Source organism: Myotis brandtii, unplaced genomic scaffold, assembly GCF_000412655.1.
Source record: "Myotis brandtii unplaced genomic scaffold, ASM41265v1 scaffold150, whole genome shotgun sequence".
NCBI classification, from domain to species: domain Eukaryota; kingdom Metazoa; phylum Chordata; class Mammalia; order Chiroptera; family Vespertilionidae; genus Myotis; species Myotis brandtii.
In genome coordinates this window covers 204,893-218,234 of record NW_005355411.1, presented here as the reverse complement: position 1 = coordinate 218,234, position 13,342 = coordinate 204,893, and the positions used below count along the sequence as shown (strand labels likewise).

The 13,342-nt window shown below is 41.7% G+C and overlaps 1 protein-coding gene and 1 long non-coding RNA gene across 3 annotated transcripts in view; both read left to right on the top strand.

Annotated features, from left to right (window-relative positions):
* LOC102257167 (zinc finger protein 883) overlaps positions 1 to 6,374 on the top strand; it is a 12,117-nt gene extending 5,743 nt beyond the window's left edge. Inside the window, exons 3-4 of one of the 2 annotated variants that reach the window (XM_014535759.1) lie at positions 4,096 to 5,068; positions 5,153 to 6,374. In XM_014535759.1, coding sequence (XP_014391245.1) covers positions 4,096 to 5,068; positions 5,153 to 5,843 — 1,664 coding nt within the window. In that variant the 3' untranslated portion in view covers positions 5,844 to 6,374. Of the gene's footprint in view, positions 1 to 4,095 lie in introns of both variants that reach the window. The other variant, XM_014535758.1, reaches the window with a different exon arrangement.
* Positions 6,375 to 8,375: 2,001 nt separating this feature from the next.
* LOC106725262 lies at positions 8,376 to 11,580 on the top strand. Its single transcript, XR_001361131.1, has 2 exons — positions 8,376 to 8,551; positions 8,695 to 11,580. It is a non-coding gene; the product is annotated as an uncharacterized LOC106725262 (long non-coding RNA).
* Positions 11,581 to 13,342: the final 1,762 nt, after the last annotated feature.

The window sequence follows — 13,342 nt, the reverse complement described above, 5'->3', positions numbered from 1 at the left end:
CCTTTACCAGGATATGGAAGTTTTCTACCATTATTTCTTCAAACACCTTCTCTATTCCTTTGTCCCTTTCTGCCTCTTCTGGCACACCTACTATTCTAATATTGTTACGTTTCACATTGTCCCACAGTTCCCTTAACCTGTCCTCCTGTTTTTTAGTTGTTTTTTCTTTTCGGTTCTCTAATTGAGTGATATTTTCAACAGTCTTCTAATTCACTGATTCGATCCTCAGCTTCCCCTAATCTGCTATGTATTCCTTCCAATGTGTTCTTTATTTGCGTTATGTCATTCTTTATTTCTGAATGATAGCTTTGCTGGATAAAGTAATCTTGGTTGTAGGTTCTTGGTATTCATCACTTTGAATATTTCTTGCCATTCCCTTCTGGCCTGCAAAGTTTCTGTTGAGAAATCAGCTGACAGTCGTATGGGTATTCCCTTGTAGGTAACTGAGTTTCTTTCTCTTGCTGCTTTTAAGATTCTCTCTTTGTCTTTTGCTCTTGGCATTTTAATTATGATGTGTCTTGGTGTGGTCCTCTTTGGATTCCTTTTGTTTGGGGTTCTCTGCGCTTCTTGGACCTGTAAGTCCATTTCTTTCACCAGGTGGGGGAAGTTTTCTGCCATTATTTCTTCAAATAGGTTTTCAATATCTTGCTGTCTCTCATCTTCTGGCACCCCTATTATTCTGATGTTTGTACGCTTGAAGCTGTCCCAGAGGCTCCTTACACTATCTTCGTATTTTCGGATTCTTTTTTCATTTTGCTTTTCCGGTTGGGTGTTTTTTGCTTCTTCGCATTTCAAATCTTTGGCTTGATTCTTGGGCTCCTCTGGTCTGCTATTGGGTGTAATATTCTTTATTTCAGACCGTGTATGCTTAATTTCTAGTTGTTTCTTTATCATAGCATCGAGGGTCTCATTAGTTTTCGTGAGTCTCTCCTCAAGTTTATTGGCAGCTTCTAGCACATTTTTGCAAGCCCTCAAAATTGCGTTTTTTAGCTCTATATCCTCCATTTCTGTCATGTTTTTTTGTCTCCGCATTTTTTATGCTTTCTTGGTGCACCCCCTAGTGGTCTTTGTGCGCAGTCTTGTTCTAGTTAAGCCTTGATTGTTGTAGTTAATACTCTGTTACTTCTTTTTTAAAATAATATTTTTATTGATTTCAGAAAAGAAGGGAGAGAGAGAGAAAGAAACATCCATGATGAGAGAGAATCATGGCTTGGCTGCCTCCTGCACACCCCCTACTGGGGGTCGAGCCCACAACCCGGGCATGTGCCCTTCACTGGGAATTGAACCAGGACCCTTTGGTCCTCAGGCCAACGCTCTATTCACTGAGCCAAACTGGCTAGGGCTAACTGTTATTGTCTTCCCCCCAGGCAAGGCAAATGTCTGTGTGGGAAAGATGTCGTCTGCAGAGTGAGGGAGTGACTCAGTCCAGGGAACTTGGTCTGTATGCCTTCTGAGCTCTATCCTCTGAGTCCCCAGGCCTGGCTGCTGCTCTCACAGCTCCAGTCCACTGCACATGCCCTCTGCCAGAGCACTAGGTGGGTGGTTCCACAGGGAATTTTTGTGTGTTGGCCCTTTAAGAGGATGCCTGAGTTTTCAGCTGTAACTTCCTGGCAGACACCACCCCACTGCTTTTCACAGCTAGATGTTATATGTGGGTACCCTCCTCAGTTTTGGTGCTCTCTGCTGGGGAGCCCAGCTTAGGGATTAGATCCCAGAGTTCTCAGTGGCATCCCCCCACAGCTGAGATATCTCTCTGGGACTTCAGTTGCAGTTTGTGGATGCCCAGCCAGCACTTTTGCGTCTCCGCCACTCCTGCAGTCTCTATGTGTTCTCCACCTTCGGTCCTTGGGTATCAGGGTTCTCTCCTGCGAGTTTTCTATTGATTATTCGGGAAGCCTTTCCATATTTCAGTTGTAATTCCAGCTTGTTCCTGGGAGCATGTCCGTGCAGCATCCCCCTTCTCTGCCGCCATTTTTAATCTCTGGGCTTTATTTATTGATTTCAGACATAGGAAGGGAGACAGAGAGAAAGAGGGAAACATTGATCTGCTGTTCTACCCTTCTATTCATTCACTGGCTTGTCCCCCTGCATGTTCCCTGATGGGGGATTGAATCCACAACCTTGATGCATTGAGAACATATTTTCACCAACTGAGTCACCTTGCCAAGGCTCTGTATTTGCTTATTAATTTCAGAATTTTATAGTAGGATCTTGATAATTTTCTCTATGTAAGGTCATGTCATCTGCCAACATCTCTTAAGATGTATTGTGGTTCATAGTGTCAGATGTAATGTAATTGGCTATCCTGAAACTCCTATTTATTTATTATTGATTTCTGATAGAGCGGAATAGAGATAGGGAGACAGAGAGAGAGAGAGAGAGAAACATCAGTGTGAGGAGATATATCAGTTGGCTACCTTCTTCACACACCCAAACTAGAAATGGAACCCATATCCTGATTTCTGCCCAGACCGGGAATTGAACCCCAGACCCTTCTGTACGCAAGACAATACTACAACCAACTAAGTGACACCGGGCAGGGCTTCCTGTGTGTGTGTGTGTGTGTGTGTGTGTGTGTGTGTGTGTGTGTGTTTTAAAGTATATTTTTATTGACTTAAGAGAGGAAGGGAGAGGGCGAGTGAGTTAGAAACATCAATGATGAGAGAGGGGCATGCCCCCTACTGGGGATTGAACCCGCAACCCGGGCATCTGCCCTTGACTGGAATAGGACCTGGGACTGTTCATTCCGCAGGCTGACGCTCTATCCACCGAGCCAAACTGGCTAGGGCCTTTTCTGTGGTTTTTAGAAACAAAATTTCCAGTATTTTTCAAAGAATAGGCTACTAGGGTCAATTATAGCATAAACACAGTAGCTGATAGATTCAACTCTGACCTTGTTTTTGACCATAAGTGTCTTTAAATATGTTGGTTCACCCAGTCTTTCCAGTCATCCTGTTTAGTTCTCCTTTATTTGTGTTCTGTATTACTGTTTGTACGTACTGACTTAAATATGTTGGTTCACCCAGTCTTTCCAGTCATCCTTTCTGTTTAGTTCTCCTTTATTTGTGTTCTGTATTGCTGTTTGTACGAACTCATTGTACTATTATTCCCGTTTCCTGTGGGGTTTTTGTTCATGGATAGCTGTCTACTTACACTGGGATGGGGAACGATTCTCATGTCTCTGATTCTGTCATCTTGTTGATGTCACTCACATAGGTCTTTTTGCTGTGGTCTATTTTGTGCTTTGTTGTTCTACCACAGTGTTGACCATCCTTTTCAGTATTTCTTTTAAGATTCCTATTGTCTTTATCCCATGTAATGGCTCAACGGGGATTTAAGGGCAAGAATCATTTATGCATCACAGAAGAAACATGACTTTAAGAATGTCAGGTTGGACCCAGAGGCACGTTTTTCCTTGATGAAGGGCTATTAGAAAGGGTTCGATGGCAGAGCTTATTAAGGTCATAACTAGGGACCCATTTTGTTCAACAGTATTTTGTTGCAATTGCCCATTCCTCACCCCATTCTACTTGTTCTTGCTTATCGTTAACACTTTGCCAACTACTCAGTTCTAATAGTGATCATTTCTACTTGGATTCCCAGCCTATGGATAACCTTAACCTCTCTACACTGCACTGCTACCTCTTTCACAGGTCTCTCTTAACTGCACACCAACGTTGGTCCATGCCTGCAGAGCTTCAGAGTGCACACATATTATTGTATTCTCCTTGAGCATCATGTGCTCTGGTAAAATTGACTTTTATGGGTTTGAGCACATTCAAATTACTCTACACAAACTCAGGTCCCCAGCATGAAAAGTCCTAAAGAAAGTTGTTTGTGGAGGAACGATGAGTAGAGCCTTCCTATCTTATTTGTATCCCATCCTGTGCTTCTGTTTCTCCCTTGGTGAGATTTTCACCATTGACTGACCTTTGGGGCCAAGTAATGTATACCAGCCATTTCCTCAGCGTCTTACTCACTTTTCTTAAAAATCATTCTATGGAATCATGGTCATGACAGATAAACAATTATAGTGAAGATACTATTTTTTTTCTAAGGTCAACATATACCTCACCAGCGTTTCCTTTTGTTCAGGTTGCTGCTGTGGAGCAGAGAATGTGGAGGCACTGACTGAACAGAACATTTCTGTAAGAGTGTCACAGGCAAGGAATCCCAAGTTAGCCTTGTCTTCCTTGAAGAGCCACCCCTGTGAGAGTTGTGGACTAGTCTTGAGGAACATTTTCCACTTGATTGAGCTGCAGGAAACTCAGCAGATCCATGTACTATTGAGGTGTGGGGCATGTGCAAAACGATTTTTTTTCAGTGCAACATTTCACCAGCACCAGGAGGAGCACTTTAGAGAGAAGCCTTTTATTAGAGGTGTGGACAGGATCTCACTTGCAAAGAGCTGCAGTTTCAACGTGTCCCAGAAGCATTTAACCTGTGTGCAAGTTGGGCAAGGCATCCTTACTGGGTCAGGACATCTCCCCACAAAGGCTACTCAGACCAGGGACAGGCCAAATGAAATCTCAACATGTGAGGTGACCCTCCAAAGGACTAAAAATTATTACATTAGGAAAGAATATAAGAAAGCCATTGGCTGCAACCGCGTGTTTGTTCAGGATAGGAATGTTCATACTGGAAGAGTGGGTTTTGTGTGCCGTGAATGTGGAAAATATTTTAGCAGAATTTCTAGTTTTTGTTATCATCAGAGATTTCACAGTAGAGAAAGGCCTTATGAGTGCAGTGAATGTGGGAAATCTTTTACCAGTAGCACTGGACTCCATTATCATCAGAGATTTCACACTGGAGAAAAGCCTTATAAGTGCCGTGAATGTGGGAAATCTTTTACCAGTAGCACTGGACTCCGTTATCATCAGATATTTCACACAGGAGAAAGGCCTTATAAGTGCAGTGAATGTGGGAAATCTTTTAGCAGGATATATTACCTTCGTTGTCATCAGAGAATTCACACTGGAGAAAGGCCTTATAAGTGCCATGAATGTGAAAAATCTTTTACCAGTAGCAATGGCCTCCGTTATCATCAGAGATTTCATACAGGAGAAAGGCCTTTTGAGTGCAATAAATGTAAGAAGTTTTTTATCGGGGTCACTGGCCTTCATTATCATCAGAGAGTTCATAATGGAGAAAGGCCTTATAAGTGCAGTGAATGTGGGAAAACTTTTATGAGTAGCACTGGCCTCCGTTATCATCACTTATTTCACACAGGAGAAAGGCCGTATGAGTGCAATGAATGTGGGAAATCTTTTACCAGGATCTACTACCTCCGTTATCATCAGAGAGTTCACACTGGAGAAAGGCCTTATGAGTGTCATGAATGTGGTAAATCTTTTACCAGTAGCAATGGCCTTCGTTACCATCAGAGATTTCACACAGGAGAAAGGCCTTATGAATGCAGTAAATGTGGAAAAGTTTTTACTGGGTTCACTGGTCTTCATCATCATCAGAGAGTTCACACTGGAGAAAGGCCTTATGAATGCAGTGAATGTGGTAAAGCTTTTACCAGTGGCACTGGCCTCCGTTATCATCGGAGATTTCACACAGGAGAAAAGCCGTATAAGTGCAGTGAATGTGGGAAATCTTTTACCAGTAGCACTGGCCTTCGTTATCATCTGAGATTTCACACTGGAGAAAGGCCTTATGAGTGCAGTGAATGTGGGAAGTCTTTTTCCAGGATCTATACCCTTCGTTGTCATCAGAGAATTCACAGCGGGGAAAAGCCTTACCAGTGCAGTGAATGTGGAAAATCTTTTGCCAGTAGAAATGGCCTCCGTTATCATCAGAAAGCTCACAGTGGAGAAAGGCTTTATGAGTCCAGTTAATATGGGAAATCTTTTATCCGGATCCATGGCTTTTGTGATCATCAGAGTTCAACTGGAGAAAGGCCTTATGAGTGCAGTGAATGTGTGAAATCATTTAGCCAAAATTCTAATCTTTCTCTGCACTAAAGAGTTCAATGAAAGGGAGGTCTTAGATTTGTAGGAAATGTACAGATTTTTAGTTCAGTCTTAACAATTTTGTATGAAACTCTTTATGCAGCCTTATTTTTCTCATATATTCAACCATCAACTGTAGGGAGATTCACTATGAATTTTGCTCATGTGAAAAAACGTGAGTCCAGGTTGCATTTTGTAATTTAGCCAGATATGTCTTGCCAGATCTGTGTCACTGCATATTTCTGTTGCTGAAGCTATTTCACAGGTATCCAGAGATTGCATGAGTCATCATATTAGTGTATCTGGGGAGGTAACTTCTTTGATTTGAGAAAATTAGGAGCTGCCTGAGCTTAGGAGGTCTCATTCTTTTTTTTTTTTTTTGAATCCTCACCCGAGGCTATTTTGCCATTGATTTTTTTTTTTAGAGTGAGAATGGAAGGGAGGGGGAAGAGACAGAACCATTCATGTGAGAGAGACACACCAATTGGTTGCCTCCTGCACGCAGTTCTACTAGGGAGGGGGGATCAAACCTTCAACCTAGGTACATGCCCTTGACCATAATTGAACCTGGCTCCCTTCAGTCTGAAGGTGTACGCTCTATCCACGGAGCCAAACAGGCCTGGGCTTTCTAAAAAAATTTATTTAAATGTTTTCATTGATTTTTAGAGAGGAAGGAAGAGGTTTAGAGAAAGAGAAACAACAATAAGACAGGAACATCATCAATTGGCTGCTTCCTGCACACCCCCATTGGGGATTGAGCGCGCAACCCGGCATGTCTATTACTGGGAATCGAAAGGGGGACTTCTTGGTTCCTAGGAACACACTCAACTGCTGAGCCATACCATCTGGGGCATTGCTTTCACTCTGACTAGTTGGTATATGAACCTGACTCAGTGTTGTCCCCAAAGAACATCACCTGAGTTCAGCTAGCAAATACTGCCTTTCCCAATAACGTGCTTTTTCCATTTTACAGTGATGAACTTTTTGAGTGTCCAAGTCACCCATGAAAGAACTGCCAGACTCATGTTCATTTGGTTAGTAAAATATTGAAGGCCACGCCCCGCCAGTATGGATCAGTGATTGAACGTCAACCTGTGATCCAGGAGGTCAGGGTTCGATTCCCATCAGGGCACATGCCTGGGTTGCTGACTCCATCCCCATTGTGTGCTGTGCAGAAGGCAGCCAATCAGTGATTCTCTCTCATCGATGTTTCTATCTCCTTTCCTCTCTGAAATCAATATATATATATCAATATATATATATATCGATATATATATATCCGCACACACACACACACACACATATATGCATATATATATATATATATATTTTTATTGATTTGGGAGAGGAAGGGAGAGACAGAAACATCAGTGATGAGAGAAAATCGCTGATTGGCTGCCTCCTGCATGCCCCCCTACTGGGAATTGAGCCCGCAACTCAGGCAAGTGCCCTTGACCAGAATTGAACATGAGACCCTTCAGTCTGCAGGCTGACGTTCTATCCACTGAGCCAAGTTGGCCAGTACTCAATAAAAATATTTATAAAAAAATATTGAAGGCCTTTTTTTCTAAGTCTTCTTTAATCTTGGTGTTTATTCTGTCAGCTAGTTTATAAGCATATTTGGGCTCTACAAGCATACGAGGTGAACAACTTTTATGGGAGTTTCTAACTTTCCCTATGAACAATATGGTGCAGAAATTAGCTCAGCAATTTTTGTCCAATTTGCATTGCTGCTCATATTTTCCTAGGAAAGACTGTGGACTCGCCAGTCCTCATGTGAAGCCTGGATTCTGTGAATCTAGACAGCCAAAGATCACTCCAAAGAGGGGATAGCTGTGACAACTTCAAATACGCCTGGAAGCAGTATTAATTTTTTCTTGTTTTTTCAGAGGCTGCCAATACTTTTGATGGGAATTTCTTGCCCAGATCTTGTAAAGGGTTTTTTGCCCTAGTATCTACAATTCTGTGGGTGATAGTCACTGGTTGGAGGACCATAGGGGAGAGGGGAGCCATGATTGCTACAGAACCACTGGTCTACACTGTGTTGGAAAAGAGTGCTGTCAACTAGATGGAATGTGCCTCTTGTAAACGTGCATCCAGAAATGTTCTGAGGAGAAGACTTCAGGGGGGCATGTACACAGATCTGAGGATCTCCACGCATGTTTATCTTCTGTGGATGCAGTCATTGTCATTGAATATAATCAAACGTTTCTGTGTGTTTCTGTAGCTTCTCAGACATTCATGTCAGAGCCATTGGTACCCTGGCAGAAAAAGAAAGATAGGACACGTGTATATATAGTCCCAGGGATATAGTTTTGTGTTCCAGCCAGTATTTGTGATGGTTTGGGCCTTCATGTCAAATTCAGTAAACTAAAATTCAGGGAGCGCTGGTGAGTCACTGATTGGCTGCCTTCAAAGTCCTTTAGGTTGGCTATATTTGCTATTACTTAGGCAAGACTCTTTCACAGGGCATGAGAACATAGATTAAATATCAAGTTGGCAAACCGGTTTTTTTCAAAAAATGTTGGACATACAATTAAAAAAAAAATCGTGCACCAATTTGAAGAAGGTTTAATTAGTAAATGCAATGTCAGGTTAGGCAAGACTCTTTCACAGGGCATGAGAACATAGATTGAATATCAAGTTGGCAAACCAGTTTTTTTCAAAAAATGTTGGACATACAATTAAAAATTTTGCACCAATTTGAAGAAGATTTAATTAGTAAATGCAATGTCAGGTATAATATTTGATGAGTCTTCACATGCATGCAACTGAAACCAGCACCATAGTCACAATACCAACCATATCTGTCTCTGAATTTACTTCATGTTCTTTATCAATCTCTCTGCCCTTCACAGCTTTCCAAGTAACCATAGATTTATACTCCATTTTAATAGATATCTTTGCAATTTCTAAGTTTCATATGATGGGAATCAGCATTTTTTCAGCTTTTATTTATGTTGCATAATTGCTTGGAGATTTATTAATGATATGTTAGCTTTTTTTGGAGTGAAAAGATTTTTATCTTCGACATTATTATTATTATTATAGAAATGGAAATTTAATGCAGGGAAGTTGTTACATGGATAACAGGTGGAATGCCAAGCACAGACAGTGAAGATGTCTGCAGGAGCAAGTCATTAGTACAACACTTGGAGTCACATTGAGGAAATGACGTTGGTACCCAACATTAGGGGTCACAGGGAGGACATGGTGTTACCACAGCCCAGGAGCTGAGGCCACTTGTCAGAGAGGGAATCACAGCAGTACTGTTGGGTAGGAGCCAAGGAGACAAGCAATCTCTTGAAGTCATGAGCAAAGTGAAGGAATGCCCTTGCTCCCTCTTTTTCTTTTTCTTTTTTGTTTTAATTTTTAATTTGCTATATTAATTCATTTATTAAATATGGTTACTTCTAATTTTTGACTATTTGTAATAAAGTTGCTACAAACATTTCTGAGAAAGGAATGGAGAGGGAGAGAGAAACATGGATGAGAAAGAGAAACATCCATTGGCTGCTTCCTGCATGCCCCCTACTGTGGTTTCAGCCTACGTGTGCCTTGACTGGGAATCGAACCCGTTACCTCCTGGTGCGTGGGTCGACACACAAACACAGCCACACGGACTCACCTGCAGTGGACACTTTTTTTTAATCACACTTTCAGAAGTCCAGTCTCTTGATAATGTAATAAGCTATTGCTTTATAGAATCCCCCCTTTTTTCCTGGTCTCCTGTCATGGGGCTTCTTTCATTGGAACAGGTCTCTCAGGAGGACCAGGTGGCATCAGGGTGGGCAGGGTATTTTGGGAGTCCCAAAGCCACTGCAGAAGGAAATAGGGGGGCAGTGATCAGACTCCCCATGCCCTGGGTCAGGCATTTTGGATTTGAATCCCAAATTCCCGAATATCATTGGGACAAATAAGGACATGTCCTCTTCTCCGTGGGCTTCAGTCTTCTCCTCTTATACCCATAAGGTCTGTGACCTCCTCCTGAGCCGTTAGAGGCGGTCAGCTGCGAAGGTGCCCATTCACAGTATGACATCTGCCTGCAGCCAGCTGGGCTCTGGCAACTTCAGCCTCTTACTGCTAAGACCTTTCAGGCTGGGCGTCACTCACTCCTCCAGTACTGAGGAGCACCGTTACTTTGCGGTGTGTTTGAGAAAGAAATGGAGCTCGAGACAACCTGCTGACCCACCAGCAGAGAGGCAGGGGCCGTAGGCTCTGAGGTTCTCTCCAGGTGACTCACCAGCGCTCCCTGAATTTTAGTTTACTGAATTTGACATGAAGGTGATGATAGCACTTACCTTGGCCTTTGAGAGTCCAATTTATCATTTTTCTTAAATTCTTTACTGATTTGGTTACATGTCTAAGGATTCTTGGCCCAACACAAGGTCACAAGAAATATCTCCAGTGTTTGTTTTCTGCAAAATTGTGTGTGTGTGTGTGTGTAACTATAGGTATGACTATTTTTTTAGAGCAATTTTAGATTTACAGCAACATTGAGTGCAAAGTAGAGACCCCCAGGCCCCAATCAATGTTTCTGTCTCTCCCTCTCCATTCCTCTCTCAGAAATGTTTGTAGCAGCTTTATGGTAAATAATCAAATATTAGAAATAAAAGTGACAAAGTGAGTACTTGTCGATACCAGGATTCCGGGGTTAGCTTTTGGAGCATTTTCTCTCTTGATTCTCACAACAACCTTGTAAGTGGAAACTAATATCGAGTTGCTGGAAAATCCAGGATTAGAGAAATGAAGTAGGTTCTCCAAAGTTTGTTCCACAGACGAGTGTCAGAAATAGAGGCTGGATTCCAACCCAGGATTCTGGCTCCAGAACCAGGGACAAGTTCTACCATGGGGGCAGGTACGCTGTTAGGACTAGGGAGGCTCAACTGAAGCTGCAGTTGCCATTGTTACAGTTAGAATTATTCTCCTAAAATGTCAGAGCACCTCAGTCTTTCAACGGAGCAGCATCATCTCTCAGCTCCAGTGGTTTCTCCAGCGGAACCTTCTTTCAGAGTGAGCTGCAGTTTGCCTCTCCTTTGATCCCAGCACAGAGTTTGACCCACAGGAGACCTCGGTAATTTGAGTTGAGTCTGCTGTTTCACCCACATTGGGTGTCAGGCTCTAATCCCATCCACTGTGATGAATTTCATGCCTTAGTTCCACTCTGCAAGTGATGCTTGTAGCTGGCACTGACACCTTACAGGCAAGGGGACACCTGGACGTGAATTCTGGGACATAATATTCAAAAGTGATAAGGAGACCTACAGGATCCTGCTCTCATTGGCAAGTGCTCACCTCTTTTTTCAAGCTAAGGACCCACTGCCCATGTGATTCTGTCATCTACTTCTGCCCTTCTTTATGAGACAGTGGTGCTCACCATGTTTTCCCTGCATGTCGGACCTTGTTCTGGACCCACATCTTTCCCGGTCTCCTATGTCTGCATAGGATAATTTTTTCACGTGCTTATAGACAGTCATTTGTTTTCTTTACTGTGTATTCAAGTCTGTCCTCGTTTTCTGAATGGGTTGTTTGTTTTCTTAAATTATTTTTGAAGTTATTTATATATTCTGTATAGAACTCCTGTATCAGATTATGACTTGCAAATATATTCTCTTCACCTGTGGCTGAGTTTTATTTTTATTTTTTTGGTTTATAATGTCTTTTGATGTGGAAAATTTGATACAAGTCTAATTTATCATTTTACTTTAATTCTTTCCTGGTTTGGTTACAAGTCTAAGAATTCTTTGCCTAACCCAAGGTTACAAGAAATGTCTCTAATGATTGTTTTCTGCTAAATTGTGTATGTGTGTGTAACTATAGATTTGACTGTATTTTAGAACAATTTTAGATTTACAGCAACATGGAGTGCAAAGTATTTAGAAATCCCCTAAGCCTCCTATTTGTCCTTTTCATGCAAAACTCCCCCATGTCAACCTCCTGCACCAGAATGCTGCATTTGTTACAATGAGTTAACATATTCGAGTATTAGCACCCAAAGTGCAGAATTGGATTATTGTGTTCACTATTGGTGTTGTGCATTCTGTGGGTTTTTACAAATGTATAATGACATAGCCACCATTTAGAATCACATAGACTAGTTTGGCTGCTCTAAAAAGCCTCTTGGTTCTGATACATCTGTCCCTTCCCCAGAACTCCTGGCAACCAGTGATTATTATTTTTCAAAATATTTTTTTTGATTTCAGAAAGGAAGGGAGAGAGAAACATAGAGTCATTGATCGTCTGCCTCCTGCACACCCCACACTGTGGGTCAAGCTCACAACCTGGGCATGTGCCCCAACTGGGAATCAAACTGTGACCTCCAGGTTCATAGGTCAATGCTCAACCACTGAGCCATGCCAGTCACACATACTGTATTCTTAGTTTTGCCTTTCTAGAATGTCATATAGTCGGAATATTGGCTTTTGATATTGGCTTTTTTCACTTAATAATAGGCATTTATGATTTTGCCTTTACATTGCTTGATAGGTCATTTCTTTTGAGTGCTGAATAATATTCCATTGTCTGTGGCTGCTATAAACATCTGTAATCAGAATTCTGAACGCACTTACATTTTCAACTCATTTTGGTAAATACCAAAGAATGTGGTGGTTGGATTTTATACTTTTTGTTTTGTTTTGTAAGAAACTGCCAAACTGACATATGTAAAACTACGGACATTGCGCTAGAGGGCAAAAGTCTCTGGGGCACAAAATTAAAACAATTTTTGGCCGCTGGCCAGTTTGCTCAGCTCATAGAAACAAAGCGTCGAATGGGGGTTACCAGGGGCTGAGGGTGAGGGAAATGGCAAGATGTTGGTCAAAGGATACAAACTTCCCCTTAGTCCTGAGGATTTAATGAACAGCATAGTAATTATAATTAACAATATATTATGTATTTGGAAGTTTTTAAAAGAGTAGATATGAAATGTGCCTGCCACCAAAAAATGGTAATTATGTAAGGTGATGGCAGTGTAAGCTAACATTACAGTGGCAATCGTACTGCAATGTATAAGTGTATCAAAGCAACACATTGTACACCTTAAACTTACACAAAAAACGAAGATAAAAAAAGATTTAAAAATTTAAAAAATATCTTACACAATGTAATGTGTCAATTATATCCAGTCAATAAAAATAAAAGAAATGAGTTGCTGCCCTACCCAGTGTGTGCAATGATTAGAGCATCAGCTGAGGCCCTATGTCATGGGTTCTATTTTTCAGTCAAGGGGACATGTACTTAGGTTGCGGGTTCGATACCCGGTCCGAGTTGGGGCCTGGGTGTAAGCAATAAATCAATGTGTTTCTCTCAGGTTGATGTCTCTCTTTCCCCTTCCACTTTGTTTGAAAGTCAGACAAAGTGGAAAAAATATCCTCAGGTGAGGATTA